Genomic DNA, 14,978 nt, shown 5'->3' with positions numbered 1-14,978 from the left:
CCTGACAGCGAAGGCAGCTGGTGCCCAGGCGGGCAGTGCGGGAGGCGCTGGAGGGGGCCAAGAGGCCAGCCCCCACTCCCACCCCACCCCGGGGTAGCAGGACGCCCCTGCTTCCTGTCCCCACACCCTCCAGGTGATACGTGGCTCAGTGACTGGCTCTGCCAGGGCCTCCTTTTAAAGCACCTGGCCCTAGGCTTCCCCAGGAGCAGGAAGTGGTGCCATTTCCCCTCCAGACGTGAGGAATGAGGAACAAAAGCAGGCGTGCTGGGCCCACATCCGGGGCTGCTCGGCACTGGGGTTCTTCACTGGAGCAGGCCTTGGCATGGCTGCTTTTACTGGGAGAATGTATCTATAACTCAACAAAAATGCAATTAGACAACGTGTGCTCCCAATTTGGGAGGTCTGGCCCTGCCCCTCGGGTTTTGTGCAGTCTTGAAGTGTGGGTCCTGCTGCCCCCGCCGCAGAGGAGAGGGCAAAAGGGCAGGGAGGTTGGGTCTTGCCCGTGTACCCACAGACAGGGTCAATGTGGCCCCTTTGGCTCCCCTGTTCCCCGGGCACCACTGCTCGGGTCCTGTCCATGGAGAAAGACCTGGGAGACACGCACTGCCTTCCCCAGGGACTGAGTGCACCTGCTGATGTGACTGGAGAGGGTTGGGGGGGACCCCAGGAGAGGGCCAGTGGCTGCCTGACCTGCAGGTGCAGGCACAGTGTGAGCAGGAGCGGGAGGAGGAGGGGGAGTGTAGCAGAAGGAAGCAAAAACCCCGGGTTGGGGAGGGGTCCTCAGCGCCTGCCCAGCTGCCAGGGTGGTCTCAGGCTGTCTCCTTCACCCTTGCAGCCCGGAGCACGCGACCAAGGTGGCGCTGAAGGTGGTGACGCCCATCATAATCTCCGTCTTTGTGCTGGCCCTGTACCTGCACGCCCAGCAGGTGGAGTCCACCGCCCGCCTGGACTTCCTCTGGAAACTGCAGGTGGGTGGCCCTGGGGCCGGAGCTGGTTGCAGTAGGATGCGCCCAGGGAATGAGCATTGCAATGAGGGTGCTCATCGACCAGGCTGGGCTGGGGTCACCAAGAGCCTCACCCCAGCTGCCCAGTGGTCCATGTCCCATCCCAGCAGGGCTGCTCTCTGCTCCCGGGGGCCAAGAGGCAAACACTAGAGTTTATTCCAAAGCCATGCTGGACAGTGCTGGAACCGAGGAGCCCCAAAGCCAAGAAATAGCTGCCTGGTCACTTCCTGAGCTGTGTGTCCACAGGCAGGGATGTCCAGCCCACAAGGCAGGGGTCGGGGAGGGCAGGGACCTGGCCTGCATTGGGAGGTGGCCCCAAAGGCTTCTAGGAGGGCTTGATGTGGCCGAGTCCGGCTTGGAGATGCACCTGGAGGAGGAAGTTGAAGGAGCGTCCAAGGCCATGGACAGGAAGCCCAGCCCTGGGCAGTGACAGAGGCTGTGGGGTCTTCAGGAGGCCACAGCTCTGGCCTGGGCCGGGAACAAAGGTGGAGGTGGAATCCAGCCTGTGCTGTCCCTAGGCTGTGTGCCCTGCACATCGTATGCACGTGGAGGAAGGGGTGCCCACGGGCCAGGCAGACGGTGCTCACGTGCCAGCCTGAACTAGGCTCCTTGTTACCTGCACAGCCACAGCCCAGCCTCTGCCTCCTTCCTCCCCTCCACTGCCCAGAGATGGCCACTGTTGTGCAGCTCGCCTGTGTTACACAGGCCTGGAGAAGAGCAAGCCTGTGGCCCAGCCTGTCACCCGCACCCTGTCTCAGCAGCACCTCAGAGTGCCCTCCCACAGGCTGCAGAGCCCCAGTTCTCAGGCTGCTGAAGGGAACCAGGAGGAGGTGCCTGCCTGCCCCATAAACAGGAAGCAGCCGCAGCTTCTGCTGCAGGAAGGGAGTGGTGGGGACAGGAACAAGACCTCCTCCTGCCCCCTTGGCCCCCAGCCCCAAACCTCCAGTCCCCAAGACGCACTGCCCTCCCAGCCTGCAGCCCCCAGGGCACTAGTGCCCCCCCACACACTGGGCATTGTCTGACGCGGTACCCCATCACCCCAGGATGCACCAGTGTCTCCCTTGCAGCACCCAGTGGGAAGTTGGCAGCGTGGTCCGGTCCTGCCCGCTGCCCCTGGGCTGTGGTCCAGGGTCCTCTGCAGCAGGTCCCTTTGCACAAGCTCATCCGTCTCTCCTCAGCTCTCAGTCCTTGTCAGTCTTTTTTATTTTCTTTTAAGATTTTATTTATTTATTTGAAAGGCAGAGTTACAGAAAGGAAGAGGCAGAGAGAGAGAGAGAGAGAGAGAGAGAGATCGATCCTCTATCTGCTGGTTCACTCCCCGGATGGCTGCAATGGCTGGAGCTGTGCCAATCCGAAGCCAAGAGGCTCCTGACTTGGGCCATTTTCTACTGCTTTCCCAGGCCATAGCAGAGAACTGGATTGGAAGTGGAACAGCCGGGACTCGAACCAGTGCCCATATGGGATACTGGTGCTGCAGGTGGTAGCTTTACCTGCTATGCCACAGCATGGCCCAGTCCTTGTCAGTCTTAAGGAGCCTGCTATTCTGTGACCTGCAGGTTCATGTGCAGACCCAGGTCATGGCTTCCTGGGTAGACCCAGGCAGTGAGTCTGTGCCCTCCTCAGTGGGTCACCCGGGCAAACTCCACCTTGGTGTCCATCACGTGTGTGTGTGCACTTGTGGGTGTGTGGAACAGGAGCCTGTCCCTGCTAGCCTGGGCCACTCAACTCCACTCAAGTCCCCAGCAGGCTAGCAGGTCTGTCCCTCTGCCATCCTTCTCCTCAAATACATCCCCATCAGCAGACACCTGGGGTGGGGACACAGCCTCTGCCCCAGCCCAGGCTTCCCAGCTGCCCCTTGCAGGGGGACCTAGAGCCTGGGTGGGGGCTGATAGAGAGCTGGGGAAGCATGGGCCTCAGCTTTCCAGAAACACCTGCAGAAGGAGCTCCCTTAGCCACAGGCCTCCTCCTGGCCTAAACGCCAGGTATCAGTTCTCAGCAGAGCCTGCTCTTGTCCTCTCTTATGAGGGCACCAAGAGGCTGCGGACCCCTGAGCCTTCCCGCCAGGCCAAGATGCAGCCCCACAAGCAGTTGGCAGTGACGTGTGCTGGGAGGTCCCCAGAGGTGGCAGGAGCGCCTCGCTGGGCCCTGGAGATGGAGCTGTCTGCAGCCTCCACCACTCTGCCTGGTGCTCTGCAGATGCTCTCTGGGAGGGACAGTGTCCCACTTCTGGCACCTGCTGGGGGTGGGGCAGGCCGAAAGGAGTTGTGGTGTGCCTGGGCCTGGAGCTTCAGTGTGCCTGGGCCTGGGGGGGGGGTGTGTGTGCAGTCTCAGCAGGTGGCAGGAGCCAGGCTGTCAGCCTTCTGGGGCATTGGCCGAGGTGGGTGGGTCAGTGGTTGCAGCTCCTCCATGGGACAGCCCCCAGGAGAAATACGGGAGCCCACACTCCATCCTCCCTTGGCACACCTGGGAGCGGGAAGCTTATTCCTGGGGTAGGGTGTAGCCAAGGTGTCCCCTGCCCCACAGAAGCAGAGGCCCCTGGGCTGGAAGCCTGGGACCCGCCTGTCATCTGAGGGTGTCATGTAGAAAGTGGGGATCCTTAGGGTCCAGGCATCCCCTGAGGCATGGCCCCGGTCCTCACAGCCCTGTGTCCAGTGGCCCCTGGAGACCTCATGCTATGGACAGCATGGCCAGGAGATCCGGCCACCTGTGGGGCTAGGCTTGGTGGCTGGGCTTTGAGGTCCCAGAGTCTCTGCCCTGGGAGTTTCCCTCCTCATTGTTCCCAGGTCTTTTTTTAAAAAAAGATTTGTGTATTTATTTGGCACACAGAGTGACACAGGGGAAAAGAGAGAGAGATCTTTGATCTGCTGGTTCACTCCCCAGATGGTCACAACAGCCTGGACTGGCCCAGGCTGATGCCAGGAGCCAGGAACTCCATCTGAGTCTCCCATGTGGGTGCAGGGGCCCAAGCACTTGGGCCATCCTCCACTGTCTTCCCAGACACATTAGCAGGGAGCTGGATGGAAGCACAGCTGGTGGTATGCGAACCAGCACTCATAGGTTAACTCACAGCTTAACCCGCTGTGCCACAGCACTGGTGCCTGGACCCAGGTCCTACAGTGCTGGAAGCTGCACCAGTTCCTTCCCTAGGGAAAGCCCCACCTCCCCCCAAGAGAGAGCCAGGGCCTTGAGCTGCAGTCCTGGCCCTGCTGGGGCTTCTGGTTACAGCTGATAGGAAAGTGTTCGTTGAATTGGGAAAGACCGGGCCTTCCCTGCCCGCTTTCCAGTGCTCACTGCCAGGTAAAGGGTGAGCGTCCTGTCTGCCCCCAGGGTGAGGAAGCCGCTGCCTCCACCCCGTGGTCCTGGGTCCCCTGAGCACTGTGGTCAGATCAGTGGCCGTACAGACGCCTCTCTGCATCAGCCCCCTGTGGGCCACTGTGGACCTCCTGACCAGAAGGCTTGGCGCTGGCCCTTTAACCTGGGGGGCAGGGGTGAGCGACCATAGCGCCACCTGTGCAGACCCAGGGCCCAAACCAGGGAAAGCCAAAGCCAGTGGTGGTGTCCTTCTCTAGCCATGGCTGGTACCTCCTGGCCACGTCTGGCTCTGTGGTGAGTCCTCTCTCACAGGAGCCTGCACTTGGACAAGGCTTTGGTGGTCCCTGCCCCTCCCAAAGGATCAGTCCCAGGCACTGGCCACATGCTTTTCTGGGTGTATTTTCTGATATTGAGAGCAAAACACAAGGTTCGGGAGCCTGGGGGAGCCATAAGGCCAGCTGGGGTGTGGGCTTTGGACCATGCCTTCCTCTGGTGCTGGGCTCCTGGCAGCCCCTCCTCCGGGACCTGTGCCTCCCCCCCCCAAGGCACAGGCTCTCGTGGGGGTCACTTCCCCAGAGGCAGGCAGGCAGGGAGAGCACATGCCCACAATGCCTTCCTTCTCCCTTTGCCAAGGGTGTGCTCTTTAGGGAAGGCTTGGAGTAGAGCCAGCAGAGAGGGGAGGAGAGCCGGCTGGGGCACGTGGTGAAATGCTGGGCCTGGTGCAGCCGCCTCCCTCTGACCTGGTCCCGTGTCCCCAGGCCACGGAGGAGAAGGAGGAGATGGAGGAGCTGCAGGCCTACAACCGGCGGCTGCTGCACAACATCCTGCCCAAGGACGTGGCCGCCCACTTCCTGGCCCGCGAGCGGCGCAATGACGAGCTGTACTACCAGTCCTGCGAGTGCGTGGCCGTCATGTTCGCCTCCATCGCCAACTTCTCCGAGTTCTACGTTGAGCTGGAGGCCAACAACGAGGGCGTCGAGTGCCTGCGGCTGCTCAACGAGATCATCGCCGACTTTGACGAGGTGCTGCCCTGGGGAGGGCGTCCTGTGGTCCAGCATCCAGGGATGGACAGTGATGTGGGGGCCCGATGTGGTTCCGGGCGCTGTCGTAGGCGCTTTGCATATGTGTTACAGATGAGGGACTGAGGCCCATGGACCTGCAGGGTCTTGCCCAAGGTCACTGCCTGTAAGTGGCAGAGCTAAGGTTTTTGCCCAGGCTGTTGGAACTTGAACTTGCAAGCCCTGCCCGGCTGGCTCGCCAGTCACTCCATTGTCTAGTGTCTGTGCCTAGGAGAGTCCCAGGCTAAGCGGGGAGGCAGCCAAAGACATAAGGCCCTGGGCTGCAGGGACAGCTACAAAACCTTGTTCTACCTCCTGGAGTGCCCAGTGTGTGGCTTCCCCGAGGATGCTAAGCCCAATAGGGCAGTCTCAATAGGGCGGTGAGGGTGAGGGCCAACCCCTGCAGGAGCACAGGGCCTGGGCATAGGGCACAAAGAGGAGGGGGCAATGTCTCAAACAACCCAGGAGACCCCTAGGGCAGTTGCCTGCCTGGAGTTGGAGGAGATGGTGCTGGGAAGGCTGCAGCAGGGCCAGGATGAGGAAAGGGTGCCCCCCAGGCAAGGATGGACAAGTTTCCCAGGGTGGGGTGGGGGCATGAGCCAGTGAGGGAGGAGATGGCCATGCAGCCCCTGTCGGGGACACAAGACCCAGAGGTGATGAGTGCCCATGGGGGCTCTCCGGGAGGCGGGGCATAGGCCACAGCTGCTCTCCAGCAGGTAGGCAGGGTATAGGAGGCCTGGCTGCCTTGGCGAGTGGCAGCGGCTTCGCTCTGTTGGTGATGGAGACTGTGAAAGGGGCACCCCAGGGCCATGCTGCTGCTGCTCCCTGGGGACCTTGGTGTCCCTGCCTCGGGGTGACCCGCGTGTGGCCATCTTCTGTCCAGATCATCAGTGAGGATCGGTTCAGGCAGCTAGAGAAGATTAAGACCATCGGCAGCACCTACATGGCCGCCTCGGGCCTCAATGACTCCACCTACGACAAGGTGGGCAAGACACACATCAAAGCGCTGGCCGACTTCGCCATGAAGCTGATGGACCAAATGAAATACATCAACGAGCACTCCTTCAACAACTTCCAGATGAAGATCGGTGAGCGGGGCCCTGGGCGCACCCTGTCCTGTCCTGTGTGTGCTGCTCGGGGTGGGTGGCAGGAGGCAGGGGCCGCCGTGGAAGTGGGGAAGGAGCAGACAGCAGTGACCCATGGGCAGGACATCCCCTACCCCTTGCCACACCCCAGCTGGCCCCTGCCTGGAAGGCTCTGTGCTGTGCTCCATGCTCAGGGCAAGAGACTGCCGGGGCTGCCCCTCGGGCAGATGATACCGTGTGTCCCCAGCAGTGCTGACCTAGTCTCCGTGTTGCGTGCTAAAGTGTTCATTCAGTAATTTCAGATTCATTTGGTAAAAATGAGAAACAAGAGAAGCAAATACACGACACATTTGCAGTAGAAAGTGTATAAACACAAGTCATTACACTTGCAAATGTACAAAAATACTGAATATATAGTCTGCAAAACGGCTAGCAAAGTAAGATGAATAAAGTGACATATTTTTAGAAACTAAACATGAAAAGAATCATGTCCTGTGGACAATGAAACAATTATGCCTTAGCACTTAGGATAATCTTTTTTTTTAAGATTTATTTATTTATTTGAGAGGCAAAGTTACAGACAGAAAGAGGGAAAGACAGAGAGAAAGGTCTCCCATGTGCTGATTCACTCCCAGATGGCTGTAATAGCCGGAGCTGAGCCGATCCAAAGCCAAGGACCAGGAGCTCCTTCAAGGTCTCCCTCTTACCCTACGGGTGCAGGGGCCCAAGGACTTGGGCCATCTTCCACTGCTTTCCTAGGCCATAGCAGAGAGCTGGATTGGAAGTGGAGCAGCTGGACTCAAACCAACACCCATATGGGATGCTGGCACTGCAGGTGGAGGCTCAATCTACCATGGCACAGCACCGGCCCCAGGATAATCTTAAAGATGAAAATGGGGGAGTGGGGTCATCGCTGAGCCAGGGCAGGGAACAGAACCCACAGCTGCCATGGAGGCTTTCCTGGTCCACACACAGCACGGAGAGAGAGAAGGGTGTAAGGAGAAGTCCCAGGGTCTTCCCTGGGCTCCTTTGTCACATATCTCGCCCTTGCTGGATGGGGTGGCCTCCCCAAGGCAGAGGCCCTGGGTCAGTTTCAGAATAGCTAGGGTTACGTCTGACTCGTTCAGGAAACCTTGGCACCAACAACACAGATATTTTCCCTTGCTCGTATTTTGTCATGTTAACCACCCCAGCCTTTTCTCTGGATACGCTCCAGTCCTGTAGGGAGCTGAGAGGATGGCACAGTGAGAATCCACCTGCATCTGTGCACACGCCCCCCCTGCTCCGCCTTGCAGTGTGCACACCCTAATTTCAGAATCACAGCTCTGAATGGGGTGCCGCGCACAGCTCGCAGTGTCCCTGCCCTGCGTCCGTGCCAAGGACGCTCCTGCTCCTACCAAGGAGCATAGCCTGTGCAGTGGGAGTGACTTTGGCGGCAGAGACTTAGCTGTGCAGGAAGCTGGAGGTAGCGGAGGTAAACGATGCTTCCAGAGCTGCACTTCAGTGCATCATCCGCAGCCTGCGTGCGTCACAGGCCGTAAATGATTCAGATTCCTAATTGTAAAAAGTAGCAGTAATTCGCCAACAAAAGCATGGGTATTCCAGTTCTTAGAAGGAGCACACTAAATGGAAAGATTGGATGCCTGAGAAACGGTATTGTGATCACAGCCGTCCTCCGATCTTTCATTCTGGCCTGAGTGACGGGATCCGGGCTTTCCCCCAATGAGCTGTTTCCTGCTGCGGTCACAGTGCTCTGTGGACTTGTGTTGGCTGCTGGAGAGCCCAGGCACAGCCGGCTGGGGCTGCCTGGACCCACCTGCAGCCCACGTTTGTGTCTCCTTTGCCCTTGGTTTTGTGCACAGCTGTCCTTCTTTGCCTCTGCCCCACCCCCATCTTGCCCACCTACACTGGTGTGTATTTTCCTCCTGCTGTCTCACCTCCTGTGTTGGGCCAGGACTGGGAGTTGAGTGGTGGAATGTACTGAACAGGAGAAGGCAGTCAGGAGCCCCGTGTGGCTGATGACTTCCCTCTGACTTAGGAGCCGCTCCTCTGGTGGGCGTGGCCTTTGGACATCATCGGAAGCCACACGGAGCTTGTTCATGGTCAGGAGGTAGACAGTCCAGCTGGGAGTAGCACATGGGGTAAAAAAGCTGTATGACAGGATCAACCAGGAGGACTTGTAATGCTGTTGTGTGGCCCCCAGAGCCTAGGTTGGAGCTTGCTGTGTTCTCAGTCCCACCCCACATGAGAACAGGCAAGCACCAGCAGGAGGGAGACAGTTTATATACTAGGAGGGAACGCCCTGACACTTGGAGACAGGGCAGGAAATGCCTGGAGGAGGCCAGCTGAGCCTGATGGCAGGACCAGCCTGGACACAGGAGGCAGGGAGGGTGCTTGGGTGGGAGAAGATCACAGGTTAGTGCCTTGGTGGGGACTGAGAAGGGTAGACAGAGGTGCCAGGAGAGAGATGGAGAGCCCAGATGCTGCCTGGGGTTGGTCCCGATGCTGTCCACCCTGACTCAGAGGCCTAGGAGCAGGGTGACTTGGAGATGGTGGGGCAGGGAGATGCGGCAGGAACCTGAGGATGGTGGGGAGCAAGTTAGAGGGATGAGGGAGAGGAAAGGCAGGAGTCTGACTTGGCGAGCACTTCAGTGGCCACCCAGAGAGGGACTGTCAGGAAAAGGCAACTGGGTTATGGACAAGGGCACTGGAGACCTTGACGAGGGTGCCGTTGGCGATGGACTCGCAGGAGCCGAGCATGGGCTGGGTGGTGAGGACGCAGGGGAGAGTTCCTGTGGTTCTGACTCCTAAGCATTTTGTGGGAGCAGAGGAACGGGAGACTGCAGGGCTGGGCATGGCCTTGGGTCTGGGGCAACCCTGGTAGGCAAGGGTTGGTCTTCACCTGATGAGCATGGCTGACCTCTGACCCTGCAGGACTCAACATTGGCCCTGTGGTGGCTGGGGTGATCGGGGCGCGTAAGCCCCAGTACGACATCTGGGGCAACACAGTGAACGTGGCCAGCCGTATGGACAGCACCGGCGTGCCCGACCGCATCCAGGTGAGTGCAGGAGCACCCCCCCACACCTTACCCACCCTGGGGCCTCTGTCTGGTGCTAAAGCATCCTCAGGGCAGGCCTCCTACAGTTCCCAGGCAGAATTTCTGCAGCGAGATTCAGAGGAGGGTGAGCGGCTGGTGCTGATGCCTTGGAAGTTTGCAGACTGCCGTCACGGCACAGGCTCTCAGGACCTTGGACAGATCTTGAGGCTGCGCAGAGCCCTCTACTGGGCACAGAAGGAAGTGAGGGAGGTGGAGGCCGGAGCAGAGAGTGCTAATGGGAGCCTCAGTGCCTGGCAACCCAGGCACAGACAGAGGACAGGAGCACAACTACAGGCAGCAGGGTCTTGCCCGGTGGACTCCAGACACTCAGGGCCTGGTTCAGGAGACCCAGGGCAGGTGCTGGTTCCTGGGCTGGCGCCTCCACCAGCCTTACCAGAGCCCCTGAGCTGTTTTTCCTCCCCATTTTTTTTTTTTTAAGATTTATTTATTTTTTTACTTGAGAGTCAGAGTTACACAGAGAGAGGAGAGGCAGAGAGAGAGAGAGAGAGAGAGGTCTTCCATCTGTTGGTTCACTCCTCAATTGGCCACAACGGCCGGGACTGCGCTGATCCGAAGCCAGGAGCCAGGAGCTTCTACTGGGTCTCCCATGCAGGTGCAGGGGCCTAAGGACTTGGGCCATCCTCCACTGCTTTCCCAGGCCATAGCAGAGAGCTGGATGGGAAGTGGAGCAGCCAGGACTCAAATTGGTGCCCTTATGGGATGCTGGCGGTTCAGGCCAGGGCGTTAACCCGCTGCGCCACAGTGCCAGCCCCTTTCCTCCCATCTTCTGCAAGCTGGTGCTGGGTGCGCCCGTCTGCTGCCTCCAGCTGCTTGCCTTTGTTTGTCTCGGGCCTTCCTTGATTCTTCCTGCCCCAGTTGGACAACAATGAGGCTCGGAATGAGGCTCTTGTCCTGCTCCGCCCTGACCCCCAGGGCCCCGTGAGACTGGGGAGCTAAGCTTCCCTGGCTTTGGTGTCCCCAAGTGCTAATTGTACTGTTTTTAAAAACATTTTCAATTGACTACTTATTTTCATTTTATTTGAAAGGCAGGGAGACACACACAGTCAGACAGAAGAGAGATCTTCCACATGCCGCTTCACCCCTCAGATCCTCACAACATCAAGGGCAGGGCCAGGCCAAAGCCAGGAGCCCAGAACTCAATGCAGGTCTCCCACATGGGTGGAAAGGACCCAAGTATTTAAGCCACCACCTGTTGCCTCCCAGGGCGTGCGTTAGCAGGAAGCTGGAACATAGCAGAGGAGCCAGTACTCAAACCCAGGCACACCAGCACGAATGCAGGCCTCTCAAATGTCAGCTTAACCAACTGTGCTGTTTTAGGGCCTTTTTGCCAAAACCAAAACTGCTTAAATGTGCCCCCGCCCCTTCCCCCTGCAGGGGCTGAGCAACGGGCTGACCCTGGCCTAGGCCAGGCTGGCTGTGCACGCAGCTGAGCGGTTAGGACCAAAAGGCTTCTTCTCTCCTCCATCCCTGTACTGAGGAAGCAAGGAACTGGCCAGATGGGAATTAGGATCCTGATGAGAGATGGGGGGCAGCGGCATGTTCGTTCCCAGGGCTTCTGCCCCACCTGGGGCCAGGCATGGGGTCTCGGTGTGCAGTCATCCCAGGAACCCAGCACCCCACATCCACCGAGGCCACACCACAGCAGGAACCACAGTCACGACAGAGCAGGGTCACCCTTCAGCAGCCCACCCAGTCCTCCCCGGCCCTGCCAGTCTCGGCCGGAACCCTCTCCAGCTGCGCTCAGGCAGGGCTGTTGGTCCTCCTGTAAGGCAGCCGGCCAGCCCTGCTTGAGGCTCACCTGGCAGTAGCAGGGTGCCAGTCATGAGGCCAGCGAAGGCAGAGCAGGCACGAGATCAGAACCGAAGCCTGGCAGGGCCGTTCACTGCCGGTGACTGCAGGTGCGTGACTCAGCTCTGCTGGGCCAGAGAACAGCAGGAGGCGGCTCACAGAGATGAAATGAGCTGCGGCTGGCACTCGGTGCTGAGCACCAGCTTTCAGTCTGGTCTGAGACGGAGCGCGACTCCTGTGCGATGCACGGGGTGCACACTGGGCGCCGGCTGCAGCCGCCTCAGCCTGCCGGGGAAGCCCCTGGCCCTGGCTGTCTGCCCCTGGCCTCATGTGAACCGAGGACAAGTCCTCCGCACAGCAAGTGGCAGTGGAGTGGCACCCGTCAGATGCTCTTCACGGTGCCTGGCACATGGAGCAGGTGCGGAGAACAATGGCCGTTAGCACAGTCTGCTTCTCCCCTTCCTTTTCTGTCTGTCCTTTTCTTTCATTTGAAAGGAAGAGAGACTTCCCTTCTGCTGTTTCACTTCCCAAATGCCTGCAGTAGCCAGTGCTGGGTCAGGCCAAAGCCAGGAGCCGGGAACTCCATGGAGGGGGGGCGGGGGGTCTCCCATGTGGGCGGCAGAGACTTAAGTACTTGGGCTGTCATTTACCGTCTCCTGGATCCAGCGTCAGGAAGCTGGACTGGAAGCAGAGGAGCTAGGGCTCCAATCAGCACCCCAATATGGGATGCGAGAGTCCCCAGCACAGTGTCTGCCCCTGTCGTGGTCTCTTCCAGGGAGCACACACAAGGAGGAGCCCCGGCACTGCGCCGGCCGGCCCACCCCTGTGTCAGGACAGCAGCAGGGTGTGGGCTGTGGCCCCAGGTCAGTTCATGGCTGAGGTCATCAGTAGCCTGTCCTTTCTCCTTTGCCTCCTCAGGTCACCACGGACATGTACCAGGTGCTGGCCGCCAACACATACCAGCTGGAGTGCCGGGGCGTGGTCAAGGTCAAGGGCAAAGGCGAGATGATGACGTACTTCCTCAATGGCGGGCCCCCGCTCAGTTAGCAGCTGCGCGCCAGCACCGGGCAGCCTGGCCTCGGCAGGAACGGCTGCCAGGAGGGTGCGGGCAGCCTGGCTCCAGCCCCCGGGCCGTGCGCCTGAGATTTCCCACTTTGCCTCCAGAAGCAGCTTCTGCCTTCGCTGGTGGGCGCAGCCTCCGTGCCAGGCCCCGGAGTGCCAGCATCCTGCGAGCACCAAGCTGACCAAAGATGTTTCCCGCTGGAGAAGACGCCCCTCGACCCTACCGAGTCCGGAGTCCTCCGCCGGGTGCTGCGGCGCGTGCGGGTGACTGGCCCTGCGGCCGGCGGCGGGGCGAGGGAGCCTCGGAGGGGCGGGACGGGAGCCTGGGCTGCGGCCCAGGGGACGCAGGGATCCTGAGGGCTCTGCTTTTCCTTGTGAGCCTTTCATCTTCGGCAGAGGCTGCGCGCCGGGCCCCGCCGAGAGCTTGCGGGCCAGGGCCGCGGTCTTCATCGCCTTGCTGCGCCCGCCCCGGGAGGGAAGCGGGGCTGACGGAGGAGACCGGAGGACGCCAAGCAAGGAGTGGTGTTCTGACGAAAAGGAAATATTTATTAAATAAAACGAGTTTTCTGTGCACTTCTTTAGACCATGCTAGTTGTACGCGTGTAAGAGACACAAGCAAACGGATGGCACTGGGAGGGAGGGCGGGGACCCCAACTTGTCTCTTTTGTATTTTTTATTTTGTATTATTGAAAACCTTGGAGATCTCACAGATATGCCAAATTCTATATTTTGTAAATTCTCTATATTCGAAAGCAGCCGCGCGCAGCGGCGCGTCCGTGCTCGCTGGTGCCGTGTGTGTGTCGGTGCGTGTGCCGGTGTGTGTGTGCGTGTGGTCACGCTGTGGAACCACTCTCCTCCGCTTCAGGTTTGGCAGTTTTGGGTTTTCCCAGGTAGAGCCAGAGCAGGGGGGCGTGTCCTCCGCGGGCACCTGTGTGCAGATTTAAGTCGGAAGGTGCGTGGACATACCACCCCCATCTCTAACACACACTCATGCACCCAGCCCACATCCCCTGAGGAAGAGGCCAGGGGAGCGGTAAAAAAACAAAAAGCTTTCCCATCTCGGGCTGTGTGGGAACCCAAGGAAGCAGCCTCAACCTGGGGCAGGCGGCGGGGCCTCGGGCCACGCCCCCCACCCCACGCCGCGGGCGTCAGGTGTTGGTTGCCTGCCAAGAGCCCAGGGCTGGCGGGGTTGGGGTAGCTCTGCCGCCTGGGGGCTGCCTGGCCCTCTCAGTTGGCAGAGGTGCAGGTGGCTGTCCCCGGGGACAGCCCCTCGGGCCTGGGGAGGCCACACGTGCAGGCTCAGGATTGCGGGGAGGGGCGTGGCCTTGCCTTCCACCCGCAAACCTGATGGAGATCCCGGCCCCAGAGGCCACGGGGGAAAAGGCTGGCAGCAGCGTTGGGGGTTGGGGGGACAGCTAAATATATAAGGAAAGAATACTTTTTTTATAGCCCATGCAGGAGGCATGTGGAAAGTGACAGCCACCACACAAGCTATATTCGGGCAGGCTCCCTCGGGCTTGTGCCCAGATCTTTTCATCGCTTCTCAGGGCAGAACTAGCCTCGCCCCCAACAAGAGCTTGGAGGAGGCAGGACCGCTCCCACCACGCCTGCCGGCCCCCTGCCCTCCCCACCCACCAAGCTCCCCAATCTGAACATGGCTCGGAGAAGCCAAGCCTAAAACTGACCGAAAACTGCCAAGCCTGAGTCCCTCCCACGCCTGCGCGCTCCCCCTGCGCTCTGCTCAGCCCTGGGTGGGCGCAGGGGTGCTTACCCCCACTGAGTCCCCAGCCCCTGCCCCACATCACCCCCAGTGGCAGCGGGCGCTCTCGTTTCGCTTCCCCGCTGAGTACGGCGTGTGTGCGGAGTTCAAGCCCTGTCCCCAGCCCGGCGTTGACTGGTGACCGCGCGTAGGGCTGGCTCTTCGTTCCCTCTAAGGGTGTGCACTCTTTGTATTCCTGCTCTTGCAAAAACGGATACGATTATGATTTCCCATGGAAATTGAAAAGTCTATTTAAATAATTTAACTATTAAACACTTTCACTGGTAACATGTCCTGGTCTGATTTACTGCTGCGGTTGTCGGGGTGGGATGGGACCTGGTCTTCAACACACTTCAGGGGACAACGTGAGCTGACCGCAGTCATGGCTGGCCGCTGGGGAGAACCCAGGTGACCTCAGCAGGGACCGGTTCCCTGGACCAAGGAGGGAAGTGATGAGCCCCAGGGGCCAGGTGAAGGGGTAGGGACATCAAGGATGGAGCCCCAGAAGACCCAAGGTAAAAGGAAGGGTGTTTGCAGGCAGGCAAGCTGCATATGTTGCTGTGCCACAGGGAAGAAAGGTGCAAACAGGAGTGGGAAGCAAACGATGGAAAAGCCCCGGGTGGCGGGAGGGATGGGCACGCCGTGTGGCCCTCGCTGAATCCTGGCCACCCCACTTCACGGAGGCACAGAGGCTGTCCGAGGCCATGCAGCCGGAAATCAGCAGAGATGAGTTTGCGAGCAGGCCTGTCTGCCGACAAGGGTCCACCTCGCACCCGCCCGGGGAGCCCTCT

The 14,978-nt window shown here is 59.8% G+C and overlaps 1 protein-coding gene across 1 annotated transcript in view; it reads left to right on the top strand.

Moving 5' to 3' along the window:
* ADCY5 (adenylate cyclase 5) overlaps positions 1–14,466 on the top strand; it is a 161,756-nt gene extending 147,290 nt beyond the window's left edge. The window contains exons 17-21 of the mRNA XM_062208927.1: positions 836–968; positions 5,075–5,338; positions 6,258–6,462; positions 9,394–9,518; positions 12,285–14,466. Of these exons, the coding sequence (XP_062064911.1) occupies positions 836–968; positions 5,075–5,338; positions 6,258–6,462; positions 9,394–9,518; positions 12,285–12,413 (856 nt within the window). The 3' untranslated portion in view covers positions 12,414–14,466. The remainder of the gene's footprint in view (positions 1–835; positions 969–5,074; positions 5,339–6,257; positions 6,463–9,393; positions 9,519–12,284) is intronic.
* Positions 14,467–14,978: the final 512 nt, after the last annotated feature.

Source organism: Lepus europaeus, chromosome 2, assembly GCF_033115175.1.
Source record: "Lepus europaeus isolate LE1 chromosome 2, mLepTim1.pri, whole genome shotgun sequence".
Classification (NCBI taxonomy): domain Eukaryota; kingdom Metazoa; phylum Chordata; class Mammalia; order Lagomorpha; family Leporidae; genus Lepus; species Lepus europaeus.
The sequence above is the reverse complement of the archived record's forward strand: the minus strand, read 5'-3'. Positions and strand labels throughout refer to the sequence as shown.